Raw genomic sequence first — 26,566 nt, 5'->3', positions numbered from 1 at the left:
CTAAAAGATCTAGAAGTAACAGAGCATAATTTCTGAAAATCTTATATGATTTTCTTTAGCATTCTAAGACAAATCAATTATTTTCTAATTGGATATGGATGGTAAATCAACCACCCAAGTACAGTGTTTACTGAGCACTTATTCAGCACTGTGGTAGACACAAAGACCTGGCTTCTGCTCCAAAAGGTAGAATCCATCTGGGGAGACCAAATGAACGTGAAGTCATCAGGAAAAGTGCCCTGTGCTTGGTCCTCCACAATACCTGACGGACACCTTTCCTGTCAAAGATAAAAGATGCCACTCTACTCCACAGCTTACATTCTGCAGAAAGCCAGAGGACAGGAGGTGTTCAGGATGTGCAACGACTGTTCCCACATCTGTCCTCCCAACACAGATATCAACCCAGCTACTCAGAGGTGACCTTCCATCCAACCACTGAGTCTGAGGACAGGAGGAAGGCCTTGGCAGAAGAAGATGACCTTCCATCCAGCCACTGAGTTGAAGACAGGAGGAAGGCCTTGGCAGAAGAAGGCCCGTTCACTGTCCTGGCTATTGGAAGCTGGAGGTTTCTTGTTTTTAAGGGATTTGAGGAAAGGAGAGTAAAAACAGTTTTAAAGGACAGAAGTAATGGGAATTATGTTCATGATTTTAAGAGGAAGGAAAGAGCAGCTTCATCTGGGAGAAGCCAGTGAGGGGATCACACAGCAGGGGATGCCTGTCAACAGAGGGGTGAGTGGCAATGGCACTGGTGGCCGAGCTGGGGGAACACCAAGTGGGAATGAAGCCAGTCAGGACAGTGTGTGCAAATGTGTTCACACCAGGCCCCTGCCGTGATGCTAGGGAAGCCCAACTCCATCCAGTCACTGAGAAGGTGGGCACTAAAAGGAGCACATTTAGAAGGCTTAGTCCAGAAGCAGAGAGAAGAGGGGGCTGGAGGGGCAGACCTTGTGGGCAGGGAGGACGGTTCAGAGACTATGGCAATAATGTAAATGGGATACAGAGAGAGGTCTGACTGCAGCAGAAAGGTGTGTGTGTGTGTGTGTGTGTGTGTGTGTGTGTGTGTGTGTGTGTGTGTGTGTGTGTAGGCCTATTTAAGAGAAATATGAAAGTTTAAACAGCAGGAGGAGGCAAACAAGGTTTGATATCCACTGGGAAGAACTTTCTGTCTCAAGATGAAATTCTAGTAGGAGGCTACACAAATAACATCCTCATTCTTGCTGCGGTTGGACTTCTGAACCCAGCTTTACAAGCTGGATTTATAGAGGTTATGGCTAGGGCAGATAATCATGCGGGCAGAAATTAGGAAACGGAGCTACAAATGCTCACTGGTTAGCACCAGGAAAGGACGGCCTGAAATGAACGAGTGCTGACCAGGGCACCTTCAGCTTCTATTGAGTATACACTGAAACCATTTCACAAATGACACAGGACTGCTTGAAACACTGAAGGCAAAGGAGCCCGGCTGAGCCAAGGCCCTCTTTTTTCCCTGCCTAAGCAAATTCAAGAAACAAAAGACTCTAAAAGCAAAGCCCTTCTTTGGGTAGGCAGCACAGCGGTGTAGGACGCCTTTAAAGGGGGGCAGTAATTGCATATTGATCACCATTTAGGCAAGCTGCATGGAGGTGAACTTTGGAATATTCATTGGGCTCAAGTTCAGGCTTTTAGCGATCAATAGCTGTTTGGCCTGACTTTCTTGGGTTGACTTTATTTGAAATATTTATTCTACTGGAGGACAAGTAGTTTATCTTAGTCTTGTCTGGGTTCATCAGGTTGTCGATCATGCCAGCACCAATGTGGACACCAGCCTCCACGAGCTGGGTGCCATGGCCGATGGCTGGGGTTGGCTGTTGCCTATCTGCTCATGTGTGCCTTGGATGCCGGAACAGTATCTCCTGTTGTAGTTTTAATTAGCTTATTCTTTATCACACCCAAACGCTTCTGTAATGAACACAGATTCTGAGTATGATTTTCCTTGCTCATCTTTTCCTTTCCTCAAATATTTATGAGACACCTAACAGGTGCCAGACATCTAGTCAAGAATGCAGAGACAAAGCTCAGCTCGGGGCTTCTGGGAGGGGAGGGGGTTGGTCCACACAGCACAGAAACAAGCAGATGAGGGATGAGGGCTGCCTGAGAAGGCTGAGTCCTGCAGTAGAGGTTTAGACAAAGGAGGTGGAGTACTGCCATGAGGCCTGGCCAGAAAGGTGAAGCTGAACTGTGTTTCCAAGACAAGTAAGGCGGGAGCAGAAGGAAACAGGAGCACAGGCAGAGGCAAGAGCAGGTGCAACCAGGGAAAGAGTAGGAAGGCCACACCACAGCGGAAGCCAGGTAACTGCGTGCCTTGGGAGGTTGGATTGCTCAGCCACGGTAGACAGGGGTTGGGGCAGGAGAAAAGGAAGCAACAGCAGAGAGAGAGAGAGCAGGGTGTGGGGGGTTGAGTAAGAATCACCCCTACCCCTAGACCCCACAATAGGCTCATATATGTGAGTGCTTAAGTCACCAGGGAGTGACACTACTGGAAAGGATTAGGAGGTGTGGCTTGCTGGAGGAAGGGTGTCAGTGGCCAAGCCCAGGCTCACTCTCTTGGCCTGCAGAGATCACGATGCTACTGCTCCAAGATCATGAGTGTCGCCATGCTCCCGCCAAGCTCCTGCCATGGCGATAAAGGACTAACCTGCTAAAATCCAAGGCAAGCCCACAATTAATTTACTTTTAAATAAGTTGCCGTGTTCATGATGTCTCTTCACAGCAATAGAACAGTGACTAAGAAACAGGGCAAAGGAGCAGACAGGGATGAAAGGGCCAAGAGCTCTGGTTAAACCTGAGGTGCCTCTAGGACGTGGCAGTGATGTGCAGCTGGGACTTAATGGTTCAAAAATTCAGGAATGCGGGGAAACTTGAGAGAATAATTAAGTCTATGTAGGCTGTAACTGAATCTCCTGTGTGAGACTACCCTGAGGTAGTCTTTTTAAAGGTAGAGGAAAAGCAGCAGAAGCCAGGAGGAAATGTCTTTGAAGGACAGGCTAAATATGTGAATTCCCTTCCCCGGACTCTGGCTAGCTAGGATTAATTAAAGAGGTAATTTAAGGAGGTTCTTTAAAAGATACTGGTAACCATGAGCTGATCTTGGCAAGGAATCCGGCTAATCCCATGCAGGATCACTTGGTTTGCTTTGAAAGACACTTGACAGAGCTTGTTTCCTGTAGAGCTCCCCAAACATGACAGCATTTTACCGGACATTTGCATGAATTAGACAGATCAAGATGCCTTTATAATCAGCTTCCCGCCATTAACTATAACGAAACACCTGAAGCAAGAATGAACTTTTAGGAAAAAGGTTTATGATGTCAGAGGTTCCAACTCATTGCTTTGGGCTTCAGGCGGGGGCATCAGATGGCAACAGCCAAGAACACACAGCAGAGCAAAACTGCCTAAGTCCATGAGGCAGGAGGAAGAAGCTAGAAAGCCATAACCACTTTCAAAGACACAGCTCTAATGACCAAAGCACTTCCCATTAGACTGCACTATCTCTAAGCAGCACCACCCGAGGACCAACTCTATTACCTTTGGGGGACACTCATCCAGGCCATCATCAATGACCAGAGTGGTTTCAGGCCATGGACACAATGTCCTTTAACCTGTCCATAGTCGACTAATTCACATGAGCCCATGAGTCAACATATAATTGCTAACACACTTTTTCTCACCAGACCCTGGCCATGCTACTCTCTATAGCCAATAAGGTGTGGGTATAACACATGTATCTTCAGAGGAGAAACTGAAAGATGGACTGTATCTCTCAGGTTTCCCTTTTATCTTGTGGGTGGCACTTTGTGATTTGTATGTCCCAAGGCAGATAGCAGAACTTCCAGGAGCCAGCTACAGAGGTGCTCAGTGTGGAAAGCCTCTGTTCTGGTAAGTCCCTGAGATTTGGGGGTACCACTACAGCAAACCTGACTGAGGTGAAATGCTGTCTTGGGAGGATAGCATCTGCCCCATAGGTCAGGGGGTGGGCGATATAGCAAGGAGCTCAGTGTAAAACGATACTTAGAAGTTGTGTTGTACTGCTATCTACCAGCAACAGAGTGTAAGAAAATGGATAATATACGTGCTGGGCTTGGCCTGTGAGTTAAAATGAAGGACAAGAAATGGGTCTTTATGTCCCCTCCCTTCCTGAAGCAAATGAGGAGCAATGGAGAATAGAAAGGCAGCACACACAGAGAGCATGTCTGCCGGGAGATTCCAAGACTCACTGCAGCGGGGAACCAGGAGAGGACGGAGATTGGTGGACCCCTGAAGCTCACTGGCCAGCCAGTCTAGCCAACCATGATTATCAGCACCACGCTGAGAGACCCTGTCACAAAATATGAAGGCAGAGGAATGGGGAGATGGGTTCATGGTGGAAGAGCATGTTTTGCAAGTCTGACAATTCAAGTTCAACAACCTGAACTCAGAAGAAGGTAGAAGGAGAGAGATGACTCCACAGAGTGCCCTCTGACTGCCACCCTGGCAAGCACGGATTGCTAACCACCTTCATATCACACAGGAATAATGCATTCGACAACAAAAAAGCAAAGGTGACAATCAACAGAAAAATGACGGTGCCTGACGCCAACCTCTGGCTCCTTCATGCATGGGCATCTGTGTCACACATGCTAACATCTACACCAACAAAACAGATACCAACAAAACAGACACCACACCACATACACGTAAATAAGGGGGAAGAGGATCTGTTTCCAGGTTATTATATCATGGGGACTGACTCAGTGGTAGACTGCTGGCCCAGCACACACCAGGTCTTGAGTCCAACGCCCAGCACCACAAAGATGTAAATAAGCAAATTAAAACACAGAAACCCAGGGAACAAGGTAAAAGTCACAATACCCGAAACTTAATAAATGCCACCATAAAGCATCACCCAAAACACCACATGACAGAACAGAAGATGAGGACATTAAAACAGCTAGGACATCTGATGATGTCGAAGGGAGAGAACCATCAGCGTGTTGGACTGAACAAGGCTGAATTGAGTAAAATTGAGATGAAACTGCGTTTGATAAAAGGGAGGAGATGACTGCAGGCTGCACACTGTGGAAGATGCCTGAACAGAACAGCTCAAGTATTTAGGGGAGAAAAACAAGGATGGGACCACTACCGAGACACTGCAGTGGACAGCTGTGAACAGCAGAATGTACATGCAACGATGTTTTTAATACTTGATTGTATGATATTTTATTATATGTGATTATAAAATATGATCACAATCATGCACATGTACATGAAATTATAGCCCCTGGGAGGGTGGGGATAGCATTTTTTAAAAAACTCTCATGGCCAAAATAATTCTACTCTTTGTTCTGAAGATATCATCTACTATTCATGAGGTGACCTCAAAGTCACGATCCTCCTGACTTGGACATGAAGAGCCCACGCAGTGGCAAATGTGCAGATATAGCTCTGTCCCCCCAGACCCAATTCTCAGGGTCCTCCCGAGCTCTGTAACAGAACAAAAGCTGTAGCCTCTTTTCCCCTTTGTTCCTAACTCCTCCGTATCCCACAGATCGTCCCCTTCCCATCTAGTTGCTGTGTCCTAGTCCCCAACTCAAGAGCAGACACCCCTGCTCATTCACAGGCCATGCCTGCCAGATGACCTAGTAGTAGGCTGTCTGTGGACCTTTACATTCTACCTCCCCAAACCCAATCCTCTCCGTCACCTCTGTAAATTTCAATAAAACACCAGCTCCTCCTTCTGTGAACTCTTCCTGTGGATCCCATCCTCCCCTGGCCTCTCCTCCTGTGTCCCAACCCCCAACCTGGGCAGACACCCCCAGCTCAATAGGCCACACCTGCCAGATGACAAGGTAGGCTGCCTGTGGAACATCTTCATTCTCTGCTCCCCAAGACCCAATCCTCAGGGTTGACCCTAGTGCTGCAACAGACTATCTCCCCCTGGCCTGCCCTCCCCGAGCCTCCAACATTCACTCCCTTCGAACAGAACTGCCAAGCAGGCCAGTAAAACAGGCAATACACAGCAAAGACACCCTCTGAAAATCCAGAGAGGAAACAGAAACCAAGGAGCAAAACACCCACCAAGCAAAGACAAATTCAGAAATCAGCACCTAGACTCATACTCACCCCAAACCAAGATGCCTAACAGCCAGGGCAGTATGACTCCAGCAGGGCCCAGCTGTCCTACCACAGCAAACCTTGAATATTCCAATGTAGCTGAAGTAAAAGACCTTAAAACCATATGAAACACATCTTTAAACTATATGACTATGATAAATGACTTTAAAGAAGAAATGAGTAAATCCCTTAAAGAAATCCAGGAAAATAAAAATGGTGGAAGGAAAAGACTGAAAGTTCAAGACCTGAAAATGGAAATAGAATCAATAAAGAAAACACAAAGTGAGGGAATTAAGAAAATAAAAATTTGGGAATGTGAACAGAGGCTTCACCAGCAGAATACAAAAGATGGAATAGGGAATCTCAGGCACTGAAGATACAACAGAAGAAATGGATAAATTGTGCAAAAGTAATATAAAATCCAAAAACTCCTGAAACAAAACATCTTGGAAATCTAGGATACTAGAAGAAAACCAATCCTCAGAATAATAAGAAAAGAAAAAGAATAATTCAAACTCAAAAGCCCCAAAAATATGTGTAACAAAATCATAGAAGAAAAATGTCCTAACCTCAAGAAGGGGATGCCTCTAAAGGTACCAGAAGCTTACAGAACACAAACAGATTGGACTGGAAAAATCTCCATGTTACATAATAATCAAAACACTAAAGATACAGAACAAAGAAAGTATATAAAATACTGCAAGAGAAAAAGGCCCAGTAACACAAAAAGTCAGACCTATTAGAATTACACTTGACTTCTCAATGGAGACTCAAAAAAACAGATGTGCTGCAGAGACCACAGATGTCAGCCCAGGTTATTATACCCAGTGAAACTTTCGATCACTATAGATAGAGGAAACAAGATAATCTACTACAAAGCTGAATTTAGACAACATGTATCTACAAATCCAGCTCTACGGTAGCTACTAGAAGAAGGAAAACTCCAACCCAAGGAGATTATTTATACCTATGAAAACAGGAACACATTCATATTCATTCATTCAGAGTCTCTCTCTCCCTGCTATCTCTGTCTCTGTCTCTCTGTTCGTCTGTCTGTCTGTCTCTCTACTGTCTCTGTCTTTCTCTGTCTGTCTCTGTCTCTCTCTGTCTGTCTCTGTCTCTGTCTGTCTCTCTGTCTCTCTGCTGTCTCTGTCTCTCTGTCTCTGTCTGTCTGTCTCTCTCCCCACACACACCACCACCACCACCACCAACCACTGTCATTGGTCATTAACATCTCTCAAAATCAGTGGTCTCAATTCCTCAATAAAAGGACACAGGCTAATAGTATGGATGTGAAAATAGGATCTATCATCTGCTGCATACAAGAAAATCAAGAATAGACATGACCTCAGGGTAAAGGATTGGAAAAAGATCTTCCAAGCAATTGGACCTGACAAAGCAAACTGGTGTAGTCATTTTACTATCTAATAAAATAGGCTTCAAAGCAAAATTAATCAAAAGAGATGGAAAGGATACTACTTAGTCATCAAAGGAAAAATTCACCAAGATGACATTTCAATTCTTAACATCTATGACCCAAACACAAGAGCATCCATTTTTGTAAAAGAAATGCTATGAAAGCTCAAGTCACACACTGACCCTCACATACTGATAGTGGCAGACTTCAAAACCCTACTCTCACCAACAGACATGTCACCTACATGTCAGAGAAATACCAGAGTCAACAGACATTACAAACCTAATGAAGTGAACAGATATTTATAGAATATTCCACCCAAATACAAAATAACAGAGCTTTGCTTCAGCACCTCATGGGACTTTCTCCAAAATTAATACTTGGACGCAAAGCACGTATCGATAGAGAAAGTAAAACTGAAATAACTCTCGGAAGCTATTTCCTACCTAAATAAATCCTACCAAACCACCATGGATTAAACCTGGATATCAGTGACAGAAACAACAGAAAGCTTACAAGTTCTGGAAACTGAGCACTCTATATTGAATAAAAAGTAGGTCAAGATAGAAATAAAGAGATTAAAGACTTTCTAGAATTCCCTAACAATGAATACACAACATACCCAAAGTTATGAAACACAATGAAAGCACTGCTAAGGGGAAAGTTCATAGCAATAAGTACCAACATTAAAAAACAAAAATGGAGGGGTTGGGGATTTAGCTCAGTGGTAGAGCACTTGCCTAGGAAGCGCAAGGCCCTGGGTTCGATCCCCAGCTCCGAAAAAAAGAACCAAAAAAAAATGGAGAGATCTCACACTAACAACATACCTAAAAGCTCTAGAACAAAAGGTAAGCACACCCAAGGAGTAGACAGCAAGAAATAATCAAACTGAGGGCTGAAATCAACAGAAAGAAAACAAAGAGAACAATAAAAAGAATCAATGAAAGAGTTGATTCCAAAAGAGATAGAGGGACCCTTATGTAAACTAGCTAAAAGATGGAGAGAGAATACCCAAAGTAACAAAAGGGAGGCATAACAATATACACGGAGGAAATCTAGACAATATAAGAACATACTTTAAGAACCTGTAATCCACCAAACTGAAAAATCTAAGATCATTTTCTTGATAGATAACACTTACCAAAGTTAAACCAAGATCAGAAAAACAATTTAAATAGATCTATAACCTAAAAGGAAATAGATGCAATTATTAAAAGTCTTACAACCAAAACAAGCCCAGGGTGAGATGGTTTTAGGGCAGAATTGTACCAGACTTTCAAAGAGTTAACACCAATACTCCTCAAATTATTCCATAAAATAGAAACAGAAGAACCATCACCCAATTAATTTTATCAGGCCACAGTTATACTGATAGCCAAACTACATAAAGACTCAAAAAGAAAGAGAATTACAAATCAATTCCCCTTATAAACATAAATTAAAAAAAAACTCAATAAACTACTCGCAAGCAAAAGAACATATCAAAAATATCATCCTCCATGATCAAGTAGGCTTCACTCCAGAGATGTAGGGATGGTTCAACATAGGAAATATGAGTTAATGAAATCCACCATATAAACAAACTGAAAGAAAGAAAGAAAGAGAGAGAGAGAGAGAGAGAGAGAGAGAGAGAGAGAGAGAGAGAGAGAGAGAGAGAAAGGAGAGGGAGAGAGGGAGGGAGGGAGAGAGAGAGAGAGAGAGAGAGAGAGAGAGAGAGAGAGAGAGACACATGATCATCACAGTCAATGCTGAAAAAAAAAAAAACCTTTAACAAAATTCAACAGTCCTACAAGTCCTGGAGAGATTAGGGATACAAGAGACATATCTAAACATAATAAAAGCAATTTACAGCAAGCCTATATAGCCAACAACAAGTTAAATGGAGAAAAACTCAAAGCAATTCCACTAAGATAAGATAAGGCTGTGGTCAAGATGTAGTGTATAAGAGAAGAATCTATTCTCAAAAAAAAAAAAAACAAAAAACCATTATATTTATATATATATATATATATATGAAATATATTTAATAGAAAAAGACCAATCTATTTTAAAAGACAACTGATCATTTAAACAAAAATAACACTCTCCAGTGGGACTTCCACCATATTCTGACATCAAATGTGTGACGGTAGCAGCAAGGACACAGAGAGAAGTGTTCCAGTGGGTTCCACAGCAAACTGAGGGCGCACTCCTGGGGTACATCCTATTGTGACGAACAGTCTAGTTGGGTCCCCAGACTCTCATTTAACCATAACCACGTCTTTTAGGCTGTCTCCCAATCCAGCCCCTGGGGGGAGGTGGCTCCATGGCTTCAGCACATGCATTTGGTGGGAGAAGAGGGCAAGGCATCAGACAGCATACAGCTTACTCCTGAACAGACAGATAGTCAAAGCATGACGCTAACTCTCATTAAGAGGAGGCTGTGATATTACAGTGCTAGGAATCAGATCAAAGAGTAATCCTAGCGATACAGAAAGTAATTTCTTCATAATAAAAGCCAGTTACACAAAAGAGCATATAATCTGAAATGTTTTTAACTTTTTGTTTGTTTGTTGGGAAAAGGTTTCTCTGTGTAGCCCTGGCAGTCCTAAAACTCACTCTGTTGACCAGGCTACCCTTAGAATCCACACTTAGAGACCCATCTGCCTTTCCTTTCGAGTGCTCAGAATAAAGCTGTCGCCCCTACAGCTGATGTAATCCCAAATGTTTAAGCATCTAAATAGCTTCCGAATGTGCAGAGCCAAAGTGCACATGGATGAGAGGACAAAGGCTAACACCATCGTTCCCCCACCACCCCACAGTAACTACCAAACCAGAAATCAACCTGTAAGCAACATGACACCAACTCTACCCCCTGCCACGGCAAAGCCTCTGCCCCAGGCGGGCAGACGCACAAGGAGGGCTTGGCAGCATGACTAATTTGGGCCCCACACAAGGCTTTGTAGATCCAGAAGGGTTTGGGTCACATGAAGTATGTTCTCAGACCAGCGTGACTGAAGTAGAAGTCAGTGAGGGTAGAGAAGCACCAAATAGTTGGGAACTTACAGCACACTTCCAAGTACTTCATGAAAAATGAAATCAAAGTAGCATTTTGGATGAAATAAAAATGAAAAAACATTACAGCAAGAGAGCATCCGGCTGCCCTGACTTTTCAGCGAGCAGGGATTTACAGCAGCACACACGACAGAAAATAACAGAGCCCTCAAATGAACAACCTCATATTTCTATCTTGAAAAGTCAAGAAATGAAGACCAGAGCAGAAATCTCCAAAACAAAAAGCCAGAAAAGGGGTAGAGAAAAATCATTAAACAAAGCTGGGTCTACAGACTTAAGGGAGAGCGAGAAAAAACTTGTACGCAGTAAGACTGTCAACAGACAAAAGTGATAAATTTCCTCAAAGACACAGGGTATTCAATTTACTCAGACAGAAACAGGTCACTGGAACAAATAAATCGCCATCAGAATTAAAATGTTCTCAAAAGATGACTGTGGGAACGAAAGGCAGAGCACAGAGCAGAACACAGTGCCTGTACCTCAGGCCTGACCGGGGCCATGTCGATGGGGCTGCACTTGTCATGGTCACAATTTCCCATTCCCAAGGGCAGAGGGTTTGAAGAGAACCGACCAGCAGAGAGATGTGGGCATGAGTGTGCACTCAGACACCCAACAGCTAATCATAAGGAAAAACAAATCCCAACTGTACAAGACAACCCCGCCACACACTTGCAGACGTTAGCACAGCTCCACTGAAAAGCTGCCCGAATGCTAACGAGAAGTCAGGGCTCCTGGAGCTCACACGCTGCCATGGGACTCAAAATGGCACCATTTTGCAAGCAGTTTGACAGCACTTTAAAAACCAAAGTACACACCAGTCACATGACTGAACCACTCAACTCCTCAGTACTGATCCAAGAGCAGTGAGAAAAATGTGTGTCTGAAGCCTTGCTCAGGAATGTTCCCTTTAGCTTCCCCGCAAGGGCTACAAACAAGATGCAAACGTACATCAGTAAGTGAAGCAACAGACTGTGGTTTATTCATGTGATAAAATACTACTTGGTGGTGAAAAAGGAACAAGCTATTGATAATGGCAAGGGTAAATCTGGAAAAACATTATACTAGGTAAAATTGGTCAGATGAGCTACCATGCCCCAGCAAAAGCACATGCTGCATTACTCCATTTAAATTAAATTCCATAAAATGAAATCTAATATATAGTGGCCAGAAAGCAAATTGATCGTTACCTAGGAACAATGAGTCTGCAAGGAGGATTTATGGAGTAACAGTGTATAGGGAAGCACAGGAGTGTGATACGGGCAGTTGTCATTATGCTGGTGGCAAGGAGGTGAAGGGTGGGTCCACACAGAGTACGCAGCAAATAGACACCTCAAATATGCACATATGCTGGACGGAGGAAGAGCTATCCAGCCAGACAGCAGGGCTCAGACAGGTCTGCCACCATTTCTTGTCAGCTAATCTGCTCCTACTATGGCGCTCTCCGTTTATGAAGTGGTACCGTCAGCCTGCAGGGCTGGGGAAAGATTGCTTTGTGCCTGTGAAGCATTTGTCTGGTTCTCAAAGAACAGGTGCAAACTATCGGGATCCATCTAAGACAGAACACGGATATTTGGCTTGCGGGTAAGGAACAAGCCGGATGCGTGTAGGCACAGCTCAGAACATGGCATCTTCAGCCCTGCGGGGGCACAGCTGCACACAGAGCGGCACAAGCGCTTTCTTCTGCCTCTTCCTGAGGGACTGGAGCATAGAGAGGGCTCCAGCTCGTGGAACATGGGGAAGGATGAGACTGGAAATGCAGACTGGTTCAGATTGTTACACAGCCATCAAGAACCAAACCACTGGACTGCAGGGGAAAGATCAGGGAACAAACGCCCAGGGCCCACGATGCCCTCTTTACCCAGGGGCCTTGCCACAAGCCCTGTCCAGAACGGGACCCGCTGAGCTCCACTCTGCAGATGGAATGTCATCACCCTCTGTCACAGCCTTGAAAAAGGTAACCTTCCCGAAAAGCTCAGCAAAACCAACCAAAAAAGAATTGGTGATCCTGGGCGGTGTGACTGTCCTTCTGTCTCCGTTTACCTGTACAGTTAATAACAGAGACAAGCTTACTCTCGGCTTCTGCTACACAACTCCGGCTGGGCTGAGCACATCTCTGGGGAACATGGTGGTCTTCTTTCTAACTGGAACAGCGGTTACAACAGAAGTAATAAGCCTCCCGTCAACATTTTCAAAGAAATTGACAATGTAATTCTTCCTGTCCTGCCAGCTTTGCAGTTCCTGAAGAGCACCGAACTGTTCACGTACAAGGACACACTGGTATAAAGTGCCTGCTGGCGGTGCAAGCAAGACTGTTGGGAGCACAGCTAAAATTAACCCACATCTATTGAGATCTTCTATTTGGAGCAAGCATCTCACTGGAGGGAGACATCTGTGGGGATGAAGGGGAGATGGCAGCGCTATCTCATTCAGGGCATCTGTGGCAGTTACAGCCCCACCTCCCTCCCTGCCACGTTCCAAACTGTGTCTAATTCTGCAGACTAGCCCCTCTCAACTCCATGGTTCTTTTTCTTCTTTTTATTTTTTAAATGTCTTTTTGCAAGGCATGGTTTCACTGTATAGCCCTGGCTGTCTTGAAACTGCCTCTGTAGGCAAGGCTGGCCTCAAACTCACAGAGATCCACCTGCCTCTCCTCCTGAGTGCTGGGATCAATGATTGTGAATAGCACAATAAACTGCAGCTCCTCTGAGTTTTAGCTTTTGTTTCTCTTTTTTTCTCTCTTTGTGACAGGGTTTCTTGGTGCAGCCCTGGCTGTCCTGGAAATGCACTCCATAGACCTTGTAGTTGAAGGCTAACCTTGAACTCAGGGTCTCTCTGACTCCCAAGTGCCGGGATTAAAGGCATTTACCACCACACCCAGTTTAAATTTTATTTTCCACTCAACCACCTCTGACTGTAAAAACAACTGCTGGCTTGTGCCTATACATCAATTCTTCTGCTGCCCACCAGAAGGCCACCCCCTGCCACATTCTCTTTGCCCACCGAAGGGCATCTCATAACATCTCTGCCCATCCTACACCCTCTACCATTGCTCTCAATTCTCAGACCAAGATGGAGGCCGGACACAGAACACCTTACGTCATGCTGGGCACTGCTCAGAGCCTCTGCACGTCTGTCCAACTCATTTTTGTGCTCTGCTAACAGATATGGGAGCACGTGGGAAGAGAGTATTTTTCCTTTCACTGTGGCTCCTACAGGACAGGACAGGACAGGACAGGATGGCTTCCTGCTGCTTCTATCACAGCATGAGGCTCACTCTCCAATATGACCATAAAAATCTTTGCTTCTTTTCCAAGACGTCTTCATTTGCTCTTTGGCATCGAGAGAAGCACAAACACACAAAATGAGCCCCTCCCTGCCATTGATTCCTTCAAGTACTGAGAGATCCAGACAGCTCAGGAGTGAGGGAAAGTCACCTGACCACTCAGCCGGCCCCTGGTGGTAGGGAGGAAAAAGACAAAGGCTTGAGAACCCAGCCTCATAGACATCTGTTGAAGGCTGCCTTGAGCCTGGAGTAGGAAGGAGGCAGGAAATGCTACCCAAAACATCCCAGGAGGACTCAGGATGATGAAGGAGAGTTCAAGGTCCAGAGGGGACAAGGCTAGAGCAGAGCCCGTGCTGGCTTTATGGGTACAGGTGGAGCCTGGAACAGCCTTGTATCTAGGTCTCCTTGAATTTGAGTGCCAGTATCACAAACACCCTACAGAAAACCAGGACTAAACACTTCACTCCATGGTATTTAAACAAGTCTCTCTTCTCTCTGTGGCCTGTCTATGGGATCAGTTAGAAATCTGCATCAGTGGTTCTAAACAGTGAGAGCATCCTCAGATTTTCTGGCTCAGGCAGAGAAGATGGACTAAAAGCCAGTGTACATCTATTGTTAGGCGGGAGAAGATTGGGTTCCTGCTCTGAGAAGCTCACAATCCGAACTGGGTATGGTGGTGCCCTTAAATGCCAGAACTTAGGAGGCAGAGGCAGGCAGATCTCTGTGAGTTCCAGATTTTCAAGGACTACAATCTCGTAAGAAAAAAAAAAAGCCCCAAGTTCAGTTGAAACTCTGACAAACATGCAGGCCATCCCGGGGTGTGTCTAACACAGCAAAGAAAGGCCTCCAAATCTAGAATTCAAGAGGGTGGAGGACTGGGTTGGAAGATGTGACACTGACAGAAGGCTGCACCATGAGGTTCAATCATAAACATCAAGAGTATTATCACAGGAGATACTGAGATATTACAGCATGTAAAACAATCTGGGTTGGAGAAGGAGAGGGAAGGAAGGAGGGAGGGAGGGAAGGAGGGAGAGGGGGGAGAACATGTGTCTATGAGCACATGGGCCAGTTCATGTGCATAAATATATTGCTAATGTTTTTTTCTTATTTATACCAGAAATTTAAAAACTTCCCTAGGTATATATGTGAAAGACCGTTCCTCTTAATAGTTACCAACTAGGTTCTATCTGTTACTCAATGTCTGCTGTTCTCAGTAGTCTTTTATTTTCTTAAAGGTAAAAATCCTGTCTTGTTTGCCACAAAGGCCTAGCACTTAATATACAGCTGACATAATAGTAACCCATCAATGTGTTAATAGTTAGAGAATGACCCAACTTTATAAAATTTGGTTCCCTCAAAATCCTTGAAAATTTAGCACTATTTTTCACATAAATAAATAAATAAATAAATAAATAAATAAATAAATAAATAAATGCCAGAGGCAGAAAATTTAAAGCAACTCAGCAAATACACAGAACCTGCAGATGAGAAGCCTATGTCCCAATTCATATCACCTCATCGAAAGCCCAGCCTTGGGCCAGACCCCATGAATCACTCTCCATGCAAGCAGGAAAGTAAGTCCCAGAGGCCAAAAACTGACGGAATCAAGGCGAAAGTTCACATTCAGGGCAAGGAAACCACAGAGCACTTCCTCTCCTTCTAGTGTTCCAGCATCCTAGTTCTGAATGGGTTTTGTCTAGACAGCGAACAACTTAAATATAATAGGGAAAAAAATTCCTTCCCAACCAAACTTTCCACTTGGGGGTTGGAAGGAGAAAACAATGAGAAACAAAGAACCTGGAGAAGAGACCAAGGGAAACCAACTCAGAGTCTGTGAAGGCCGCTAATTAATACAGAAGGCGGAACCAGGCAACTTCAGCAGGAAAGCAGAAGTGGCTCTGAGAGGGGCTCTGGCCCAAGTCCTTTGGAGCTCTTTAATTAGCCTCCCAGAACCTCGGCATTCCAGTCTGAATAATCCATATTTCTGGTTATTTATTCAGCTCCCCACTGCTATACATTACGGAGCCATATGCTGTAGGAAGTCATCCCTTCATGTCCACACTCAGCCATCCACCGACACTGGCAGCTCAGGCCATACGAAGCTGGGGGAAGTCCCTCGAGAGAGAAGCTCAGAAAACCCAGAAAGCCAAATGCTTTACACGCTGTCTGCTTGGGAGATAGTGGCTATTTCAATAAAGGACAGGCAATTAGCAGAGTGAGAGACGAATGCTCTCAAGAAAGGAAAACCAGAGTCGCCTCAACAGCAAAGGCCTCAGAGTGATTTCCCAGAACTCTCTCAGCACTTTAAAAACAATTTGCTTTTAAAAGCAATTTCTCAAAGGAAGATTTTCGATCAATCCAAGGTCCAGGATACACTGTATGACAGGCATATTTCAGCTTTCCACAAACCTTTTAAAGAAAAGGAACTTTAGAGTTATCCACATTGATAATCGCCAAGGCATTCAAAACGCAAAACTCATTGTGGAATTCGTCATGATAGTGAAACCCTGGAAATGGCCACAATGTTCCCTGTGTCCCTCAAGTAGTTACTGTCCCCTCATGAAGTTTATGTCACAGAATGACAAATACCACATTAAACTAAAAAGGAAACAACATGAAATGTTAGAATGTGGCAGGACTAAATGTTAAATCAATCAAACAAAAAAATGCCCACCAACATAATAAATGATAATATAATAATAAACAACAGTAAAACCAAGAAGCCAGTATCCACCCAAAGGCAGGCTAGGCTTGGGTGACAGACTGGAGCACTTTAGCTTCGGGGAGAACTCGGGCCTTGGTTACTCCCTTGTCAGCCTGACACGTAACACACACAGTAACTAAAAACATTCTAATAGAAGACAGACTGAACGTCTACAATCTAAATTACACTTAATAAATATATGTCAAATTTGTAAGACACTTTCTTTTTTTTTTTTTTTTTTTTTCCGGAGCTGGGGACCGAACCCAGGGCCTTGCGCTTCCCAGGCAAGCGCTCTACCACTGAGCCAAATCCCCAACCCCGTAAGACACTTTCAAAAGGATATCTTTGTTCAGAGTTGTCATTGCCACCAAACTAGAGGTTTCACGCTGGCCGACCCCAGCTCAGCTCCATGAATTCCATAATGATTAGAAAATTCCAAATGTGTTGGCAAGCAGCCCCCAGAGCCTCTCAATTTCAAATGCTGTCCCTTGGGGGTACTGCACTGTGGTCACCTCCTCAGGATCTCTCTTTTCCTTCCCAGCCACATTCCTCAATAAAACATCAAAACAAGCCATTTCTTCACTTTGTTTCCAACTTTAAGATTCTTTGGAATAACTGAGAAGCTAGAGCAGTATTGTCTTTAGAGTAGAACAGAACAAAAAAAGAGACATTAAAGGAAGTATTAAACCCAAAATCCTAGACCCATTCTTCCTATTTTCATATTCCACACAGAATTCATTACTGAATGAGAAAATAGGAATATTTTGCTGTCAACAGCAGGAATATAGACAGGGAGGTCTATGGAGCACTCAGATTTAGAGACGAACAAACCTAAGTTTAGAAGGTAATGCTTAGCTTTCTCCAAAACCAACACAATGAAAGAAACAAAGACATGACCCTGAGGGCAGAGGCCACATCACCAGCTGACACCAGGCACACAAACAATGCACAGCTTTATGTGCCAGCCCACCCTTCAGAAAAGCTCAGAGACATCTAGAACACTTCCCCAAGTGAACTGTCTGGATGAATGGGGAACTCAAGTGGCAGCCTAGAGCCAGGCTAGAGCGGGGCAGGCAGACAGGCAGCTGGCAGGACTGGGACCCACCTGAGCATGAGGTTCATGAGCTGAAGGCCCTCGCCCTTCAGGAAGCGCTCCCGATTGGAGCTGAGCATCAAGCAGGAACAGAGGGCGTCAAACAGGTTCTCCATCATTTCCTGCTCCTCAGCGGTGCTGGGGTTGTGTCTTTTAAATACCTGCCAAGGAGAGTAGAAAGGAGCCATCAAACACGCTGTCCCATCAGCCAACGCCCTACCTACAGTTTCCAAAGCCCACCAAGGAGGCCAAACTTTACAAATGAAGCTCTCGCCAGTTTCCAGTTTAGAGCAACTCAGTTTTCTGTCTTGTGGGCACTAAATAAAGATACACAAGTTCACATAAAAACACTAAACACTGAGCCAAGCACTGGGCCTGAGAACAACTCACAGCTTTAAGGCTGCAGGTCAGCCAAGCAAAACCACACACCTCAGCCCTTATCCACGGTGAAATGACAGAAACAGAAAAGGCCATATTGGGCATACACAGTGAAGCCGAGAGGGACGTGTCTGAAACCACAGCTCAGCTCCCAAACCAACCCTGGCAGAAAGCTCCTGCTCAGTCCAACCCCACCCCACCGCCTTTCTGATGCACCCACAACCCAGAGGAGCCAATCCTCTCTCAGTGTGAAGAGGGGCTTCTTCCCAGGAGAGCTGCTGGATCCCCTCACTCAGGAGCAGGGGCTCAAAGTCCCAGGAATGCATCTGGACAGTTCTGCATGTCAGAGCTGAGCCGGGCAGGGAAAGCCTGAGCTAGCTGGGCAGGCAGCCCCACACAATCTGCAATCAGTGACTGCACAGGATAAATCTCGGCACCTTATGGGGACCGCAAACAGCTTCCCTCCACAAAGCTCTATTTTTAGGGTGGAGGCCAAGTCACTCAGTGGCTGGCACGGCAGGAAAGCTGTATGCAAACTGCCATCTCAGACACTCAACACTCGTCAGCCTGTGTCCAAACGATCTGTTTTCAGTGCTGTTTTGGAGTAACACAGATAAGGTTTGTTAGGAGAAGTCTTGACGGCATTTCCCGAATGCCAGAAGGATAACATTTCAACTGGATTTACATTTCTTTCATCCAGCAAATGGCAGTTTCCAATGTCTCACTCCTGCCTGCAGTGCCACAGCCATCCCTACTGTCCCCATGACCACAAGCCCACTGTGCTCGGCACTGGAAACGGCTCGCCTTGGGCTCACCTGGACCTAAATGAGCAGACAGACTCTTAGGGATGGACCAAGGGGGAAGGAGCCGAACCATGTGGGGGCAAGGCAAAGGAACCCAACTGGCTCTTCTTGGCTGGGGGACATAGAGGAGGGCACCCTGCTTTTGGGTCAGCAGCTGGGAAAGGCCATCGTGGCACTTCCTCAGAAAGGGCCAGTGAGTAAGAAAAGAAGGCAAACCCTGTTTCTCCAGTGTGACCCCCAACCTGCCTTGGTCACCATGTGGCTGTTCCTTCCCGTATTTCTACCTCCACCTCCCACTTAAAACAGGCCACGGACCTTCACGGCCCATAGGAAGCAGAAGGACTACTCACGGATAACTGCTGAAGAAGCACATCGATTCCATCCAGCTCTCCCAGCAATTCCCTGTTTTCTAAAAGGAGGAAAATAAAGGGAGAAAAAAAAAAATGAAGCCAACTGTCAGATTTTACAGCCATCTACCACTGATCCCTCAGCTAACAAAATCAATACAGCTTGACAGAGTACAAAAGCTGCACAGAGAGCAAGCAGAGAAACCAGGCAATGCCAAAGGCAAGTTCATGGGCTCCGAGGGTCAGTGTGGCTGCCAGCCTGGCCTGTCTCTAGGAGGGAGCTCACCATCATTGTCCTGGAGGAGGATGGCCAGCACTTCGCTGCAGTAGAGCTTGTTGGCATCGAAGGGCATCTTGGCCTGTGGGAAACAGAAATGAGAGGGCCATTAAGGAGTCTTGCTCCCTTTCCAGGGCAAACTGTTCACCCACTAGAGCTGAGGAGGCTGAAGGAAAGGCAGGTTAGGGGGACCAGACACAGCTACTCCATACTAAATGGCAAAGGGAAGGAGTGGTACGTGAACGCACCCTCCTCCATAGAGCCTACCTTGTCTAGAGACTGTATGTCTCCCATGCAAGTAAGAGAAAGTTTTGAGCTTATAAGATTAAAACATATGAAACTCCAATTTACAAGTTACAACCAGAAAATGAGGCTGTAAATTAGCTGATACATGATCAGAGAAGTTGAAAAGAAAGCAAGCTCTTGTTCAGATTAGCTAAAAATATTTATAACGAAGTAGCTCCTTTTGGAATTTTTTTAATGTTTAAAATTTAATTTGAACCCATAAACCTATCTGCTTGTAAGCCATAATCTGCCTACTATTTAAAAAGGAAACCACATTAAATATGCAAAAATGTGTTAATATTTTAATACCTAAATTACTACCCACAATTCTTCCCCTGCTGTGTGCTCTGCAGCTTGAAGACTCAGAGGGGACACGTCCACTGCAGAGGCCATCTTTCATGGCTGTCCTGTTACTTCAGCTGCAAGACTTCAACACAGCACCATGAATGGCACCCGTGCAAACCTCGCTGATGCTTTTATCTATGAGCGCCAGCTCCTTGAGATACGGGCACACAGACAATGACTTTAATCAGCACAACTCCTGCTTCGTATCTAGGTTTCGAAATGACAAATAATTTCTGTAGCTGCAGAGGACAGGCAAGTGTTCACACGGAAGCTGGCGCCTCCATCACCCCGCGCCATTCAGAGAGCGGTTTGGACATTGATTTTGTACTTAAGGAGGAAGCGCGGTAGCGTCTAATCAAGCAACAGCCAGCGCCAGTTCAGTTTTCTGTGCACGTCTTCTTCATCAAGCCAACGTGCGCCTCACAGGGTTTTAGGAGGGCGGCCGCATCTGACCCGTCGTCTCAGGTTAAAAGATCCGTAAGTGCAAGACTGTGCACGTCCTGGCTGCACTGAGCGCTCCCTGACAAGCTGGAGGGCTTATTTCAAGAAATCTGTATAACGGCCAGAGCCTAAGTACAGCCTGTGGTATATTTTGCCTGAAGAAAGGTGGTTTTATAAACTCAAAACGTGGGGGTGGAAAGCCAGGCGGTGGGTATCTGTCAGGATGGAGGCTTCTTCAAACCATTAAAGTGCTTACCCAAGTTACTTCAGCCCCCAGTGCTGTGATTAGATTTCAAATTATTTTAGCCACATAAACCTACAAGCAGCTTTTCAAAAGCCACACATTTTGAAACAAGACCCTTAAATGAAGGAAGGCCAGTGATACTGGCTACTGTGACAATGGTCTCCTGGGTTTCCAGGCCTCTTGTCCTTTACTGAATTTCATAGACTTCTGCCTCAAGTTAAAAGGGACTCTTCCTCTTGCTTTCAGGAACTAATTATTGGCTACCTGCTACATGTAAGATAGAGAATTGAGGACACAACAAAGAGAGGTAAATTAAAGCTGAACCCTGTCGACCACTGTGAAACTTGCTATGCTACCTATGTGCCACAAAGTCTGCTGTTTCCAAATTGAGCCGAGGAAGCTGGGTTGGCAGATTGAATTCACCGTAGGCTATGCTGAGATTTTCAGGGAAAAGTTGGTGACACCTGACAGCTGTGGAGTACTGCACACACTGTTCAAGGTCCCTTTCTTCTAATGACATCATACCTTTGTGGAGCTAGGTTTGGTAGTTGCTATATGAAAACGTGTGAGGATTAGATGAGGATCGGCACTCCATTAGTAGTGACTGGAGCGTTCAAGATGAAATCAATGATGCTTTCTTCTAATTTATGTGTGTTTCCCCTCCAAATAGCTATTGGATTGCTAGAGTACAGCCAAGCACACACACAGCCTCTTGTATCTAACTGCCTAATAAACCATCAGAGTAAAAACAAAATTACTGAGACACCACCACCAAGGACCAGCAACAGGATCTATAACCCAAGTAAAGTTCTGTTTCTCCATCTGTAAAGCGGAAATTAAATCTTAATATTCTGGATAGCAGCTAGAGGTACTAGTCATGACGTCTAGCAACCTGATTTTGATCCCTGGTATCCACATGGTGAATGGCGAGAAATGATCCCAATAAGTTGTCCTCTGACCTCTACACGAAGACCATGGTGTGCACATTATATACGAGCATTTCACACATGGTGGCAGTTAACACAGGAAAGCCAGTGTCGGCTCGGGGAAGTTGGAGATGATGGCAGTGACATCACTTGAAGCAGGTGGGTGACTGACCCTTCATGTCTAATCAAAGATAAAACATACCAAGGAAACTTAATTCCTGTCTGATTATCAGCCAGAGATTCCACAATACAAACTGCCAAATAACAGACATTTAATCCCAATGAGGACGGAGAATCCACGGGGCAGGTGCTGTCTCTTGGATATTACAATGTACACCAGGGGGACTTGAGTTTGCAGGGTTCTGCCTTCCAGGAGCCTGGGGACCCTACATCTTTCCGCTGTCAGAGTAACTGCGAGTCAAGCATGGGGTTGTACTCAGCATGGACTAGCCTTGAATAAAATTAAACTTCACCTTCTCGGGAGCTGCTGCTTTTCTGGAAAGTAGAAAACAATTATGCTACCACCCACACCCAGAGGTTAGAGGTTGTATGTACAGCTCACCTGAACACAGGCGGCGGTGAGGTTCACACACATCACCAGCCCCTTACAACTGTCAAAGTGAACTCTTGTCACCCGCAGCTGAAGATCTTGCATCAACCAGCCATGCTGGCCGCTTAACTGGACCAGGTGTGAACTGATTAGCTCATGCTGAAGGTGACAATGGTTCCCGGAATGCTGATTTCACTGGAAACTCAGTGGGAATCCTAATTCCATTTCTTTAGAAAACTTCTGGTTCTTATGCCATTTTCAATAGTACATGACATCCCGACATTTATAGGCCACATGGTAAAAAAACAAAAAACAAAACCCAAAAACCCACAAAAGCCCCTGATTTCTGACACAGTGTCTCCTGCTGGAGAGACATTCATTTGTTCACTTGCTAAGCTGTCTGTGCCATTCTGCAATGGGTCCTATTCTCCTTAGGACAAATCAGTAAGGTTTCATTTGGTGGATGAAAAAAAGCCCCATTACTTTTGCGCCATGCTGCTAGTCTACCAGCGTGAAACGGTATAATCTGTACCTCACGTGCCTGCCACCCATTGGCCCTTCACTGAGAACTACTAAAGGGTCCCTAAATAAAAATGGATCATCAGTCAAAGTGGAGAGTTTAATCCAGCCACCCAGACACATAAGGATTCTAGAATTTCAGCTCTGAGACTTTCTCTTCCATCACACGCCATGAGGGCTCCCTAAAACATGAGGCTCCGTCATAGTTTTGAAGATTAAGTACACCTAAGGGATCTAAGAATCTGCGAGGAAGCACAAAAGAAAGGCAGGGTGGGGTGGCTGGGGACGCCTGGGGAAATGTTCAAGACAGAGAGCCAGGCCGGGTCCTCCATAGACAGTACAGGAAGAAGAATGCACAGGAAGCCAGCTGTTTGAAGAGATCACCTCTACTTTCTGGATGAAGAAAAGATATCCCACCAGAGCTGCAATCCAGACTGGCTAACTTCCAGAAGAATTCCTTTAGGAAAAAAAAAAACTGAAGGGGGCTGGTTTGCAGCAACCAGAATGTCAGATGGGCTGGAGGCAGAACAGCGCTGCGGGGAAGGAAGGTCTGTGAGAACTCCCGGCTGTGGGCTACACCCCAGCTCCAGCTCTACCTGTATAGGTTTGGGCAAGACGCTTAGCACCTATAGGCCTTGGCTTCTTTAGCTATTTATCCGCAGAGAACTTACACGCTTCCCTTCAATTCTAAGAATGAATTCGGCTATATGAAAGAGTAGGGACTCAAGCTGTCTCACAGTGGTGTGTGTACATAAAACATGGGAGGAAAAAAGGCACTGTGCTTGGCAGAGACAGCGACATAAGCAAAACAGAGCCCTGACATTTTGATCTTTGTAGTACAGAAGACAAGCAAAGGAGCTATGCAACAGGTAACAAGGCGAGCACTTCAGAACTGAGAAGTGAAAAGGCCAGACGGAGGCAGGGAAGTGGCACTGGAAATGGAGTGGCTACCCCACTGTATCAGTCTGTAGGGGAAGAACAGAGAAGAGGGCTCACTTTCTAGAGCCCAGTGGACCTTAGTGAGAGACACACACTGGCTCCTAGAGGAACATTTCTAGAATACATTAACAGCGGAAGCGGAGACGGTAGGTGCGCTGGCTTGTGTGTGTCCACTTGACACGAGGCAGAGTCACTGGGAGAGGGGGAGCCTCGGTGGAGAAAATGCCTCCATAAGGTCAGGCTGTCGGCAAGCCTGCAGGGCATTTTGTCAATTAGTGATTGATAAGGAAGGGCCCGGCCCACTGTGGCTTAAGCTGGTGGTCTTTGGTTCTATAAGCAAGGAGGATGAGCAAGGCATGAGGAGCAGCCAATAAGCAGCACCCTCCATAGCCCCTGTGTCAGTTCTTGCCTCCAGGTTCCTGCCCTGTCTGAGTTCCTGTCCTGGCTTCCTTCGGTAATGAACTATGATGTGGAAGATAATCTACACAAACTCTTTCCTCTCCAACGTACTTTTAGTCATGATGTTTTCATCACAGCAACAGTGACCCTAACTAGGATCGCAGGCCTGGGCTGGGTCCAGGGAACCTGGTTTTTAAAGCTGCAGTAGAGACCTTTCAACAACTGCTGAAGGCCCTGGCTGTCAGGATGGTTGTGAGTTAAAGGCACCTTCACATGGGTCTTCAGTTGCCTTGTGGGACCTCAGTGGTCCCCAGAAGGAAAATGGGCAGTCAAGTGAAGGACCATTGGCTGCAGCCACCCAGCTCCCAAGGGAGGGCAGACTGGGTCTAGTCCACTAGGACTGTCTCCAAGACTGAGCTGTGAAGAACGCAGCATGCACTTTCTTGGGACAAGGCACATCCAAGAGTCATGGCTTCCTGCTGGCCTCATTCTTCAGCTTGCCTTGCTTTTGTGAATGTTCCACGCAGCACAGAGTTTTTCTAAGGGAACTTGCTCCCCAGTGAAATAACCAAATACCAACCTAAAGTTTAAATGCTGGGGACCTTGAAAATGGTTTCAGACTGCAACAAGACTGTTCCTGCCCTGAGGATTATACAAATTCCTGCGCCCTGAGGCGAAATTCAATAATAGCTTGCTAAAACAGCAAACAGAACCCAGGCCAAACACCCAAAGGTCCCGATTTCCTATATAACCAACTCCAAAAAAAGAAAGAATGAACGAGAGAGACAGACAGACAGAAAGAGAACAGAGACCAAGCAAGCTAGAGAATGTCATTATAGCTAATTTAAACACCCTTCAAAGCACATACGAGTTCTAAAGAATGAGCCTCAAATTCATTATTAAGCCCCAAGGACCTACAAACCTTGTCCTGACTCACAAAGACGAAGACTATTAGATCATTTTCTGTGTTAAGGTTGGGTCTTCCACCAGCAGCCCAGATTCTGTCCCCCCCCCCCACTCCCCAAGTGTCCAAGTCTAGAGGATGGAAGCACACCACACTGAGTGCTTAGAGGTAGCTGGGAAAGGGACTGTACTCTAAACAAGTACAGCTTAAAGCCAAAGATCACCCGGACTCAGAAGTCCAAAAGAAGGTGGGAAGATGGCAGCGTATAAACCACTATCTGCTGGATACAGGCCCAAGGGGGAAAAGGAGAGGGCTTGCAGGGGTTCAGTGACTGGGCTCTGCCTGGCAAATGTATCTATTTCCACTGATGGCACCACTGGGCTTAGGATGCCCTGACGGGGGGTGTGTGTGTGTGTGTGTGTGTGTGTGTGTGTGTGTGTGTGTGTGTGTGTGTGTGTGTGTGTGTGTGTGTGTATCTACATTATGGGGTTACATGAGCAGAGCACGAGAAGACCTGGACTGTCTGCTGCCTTCCCCTCAAGCCTGCCAAGAGAAGGAGGGTGAACCTGACCTGACACACCCGGACTTTCTGGATAAGCCCTGACTACCTCAACAGTCATTCCTCCTTAAAGAAACAAAGGGCCCCCTCTTATCTTGCTTGCTAAAGACCTCCATAGTAGCCTGCTTATTACACAGTTGGTCAAGCTAATTGCTTTGCCCTTCTTTTCTCATTTACTCCGAGGGACAGCACTAATTGTTTAAAAGATGGTGACACTGTGCTAAGAAAGAGAATGGGTCTAACAGAAATAAGGACAAAGGATACAAAAATGAAACTAAAAGAAATTAATTGGACTAGCTGCCATTCGCATTATTATTGTTATTATTATTGTTCTGAGACAGGCTTATGCAGCCCAGGCTGGTCTGCTCCTTACTGTGTAGTAGAGGATGACTTTCTGATCCTTCTGCCTCCACTTCCTAGGGCTGGCACTACAGGGGGGTACAGGCATCCTACCTACTGGTCCACTTCCCCAGGCCCATGAATGGCTATTAAGCAACTAGAAGCCAATATATGTTCTTTGATTTTAAAATGTAAATTAAAGTACCATAGCGGCAGTGTTCACTTCTAAGTGTATGAAAGCCTTAAGTATGATAATGCCCGGTACTGTCAGCAGGGCAAACTTGACAGGTGACAATTTTACCACACCTACCTTAAATGTTAACGCAAATACCCTTTGGCCTGAACATTTCACTTCCCAAGGTTGGACACACAGGTAAGCAAGCTAAGTGCATCAGAAGAGTGTTCGGATGTGATACTCACTACAAACTGCTTATAACAGACGAAACTTAAAATGGAAGTGACCGAAATTAAAATGGAGAGCTCGGCAAGAGATGTTGTAGCTCGGCTGTTAGGGTGGTGGCTGAGCATGCACAGGGCCCTGGTTTCAATCCCCGCCACTGAATAAACTGGGCAGGGTGGCGCACACCTGAGATCCCAGCACTTGGGAAGAAGAGGCAAGAAGATCAGA

At 45.5% G+C, this 26,566-nt stretch overlaps 1 protein-coding gene across 1 annotated transcript in view; it reads right to left on the bottom strand.

The window, feature by feature from the left end:
• Nucleotides 1–26,566, bottom strand: part of Ctnnbl1 (catenin beta like 1) — a 157,366-nt gene that overhangs the window by 57,319 nt on the left and 73,481 nt on the right. The window contains exons 8-10 of the mRNA XM_032904637.1: nucleotides 19,498–19,570; nucleotides 19,215–19,273; nucleotides 17,696–17,844 (exon numbers count right to left, since the gene is read on the bottom strand). Of these exons, the coding sequence (XP_032760528.1) occupies nucleotides 17,696–17,844; nucleotides 19,215–19,273; nucleotides 19,498–19,570 (281 nt within the window). The remainder of the gene's footprint in view (nucleotides 1–17,695; nucleotides 17,845–19,214; nucleotides 19,274–19,497; nucleotides 19,571–26,566) is intronic.

Source organism: Rattus rattus, chromosome 5 (assembly GCF_011064425.1).
Source record: "Rattus rattus isolate New Zealand chromosome 5, Rrattus_CSIRO_v1, whole genome shotgun sequence".
Taxonomy (NCBI): Eukaryota; Metazoa; Chordata; class Mammalia; order Rodentia; family Muridae; genus Rattus; species Rattus rattus.
Note: the sequence above shows the minus strand (reverse complement) of the source record. Positions and strands in the feature narration are given on the sequence as shown.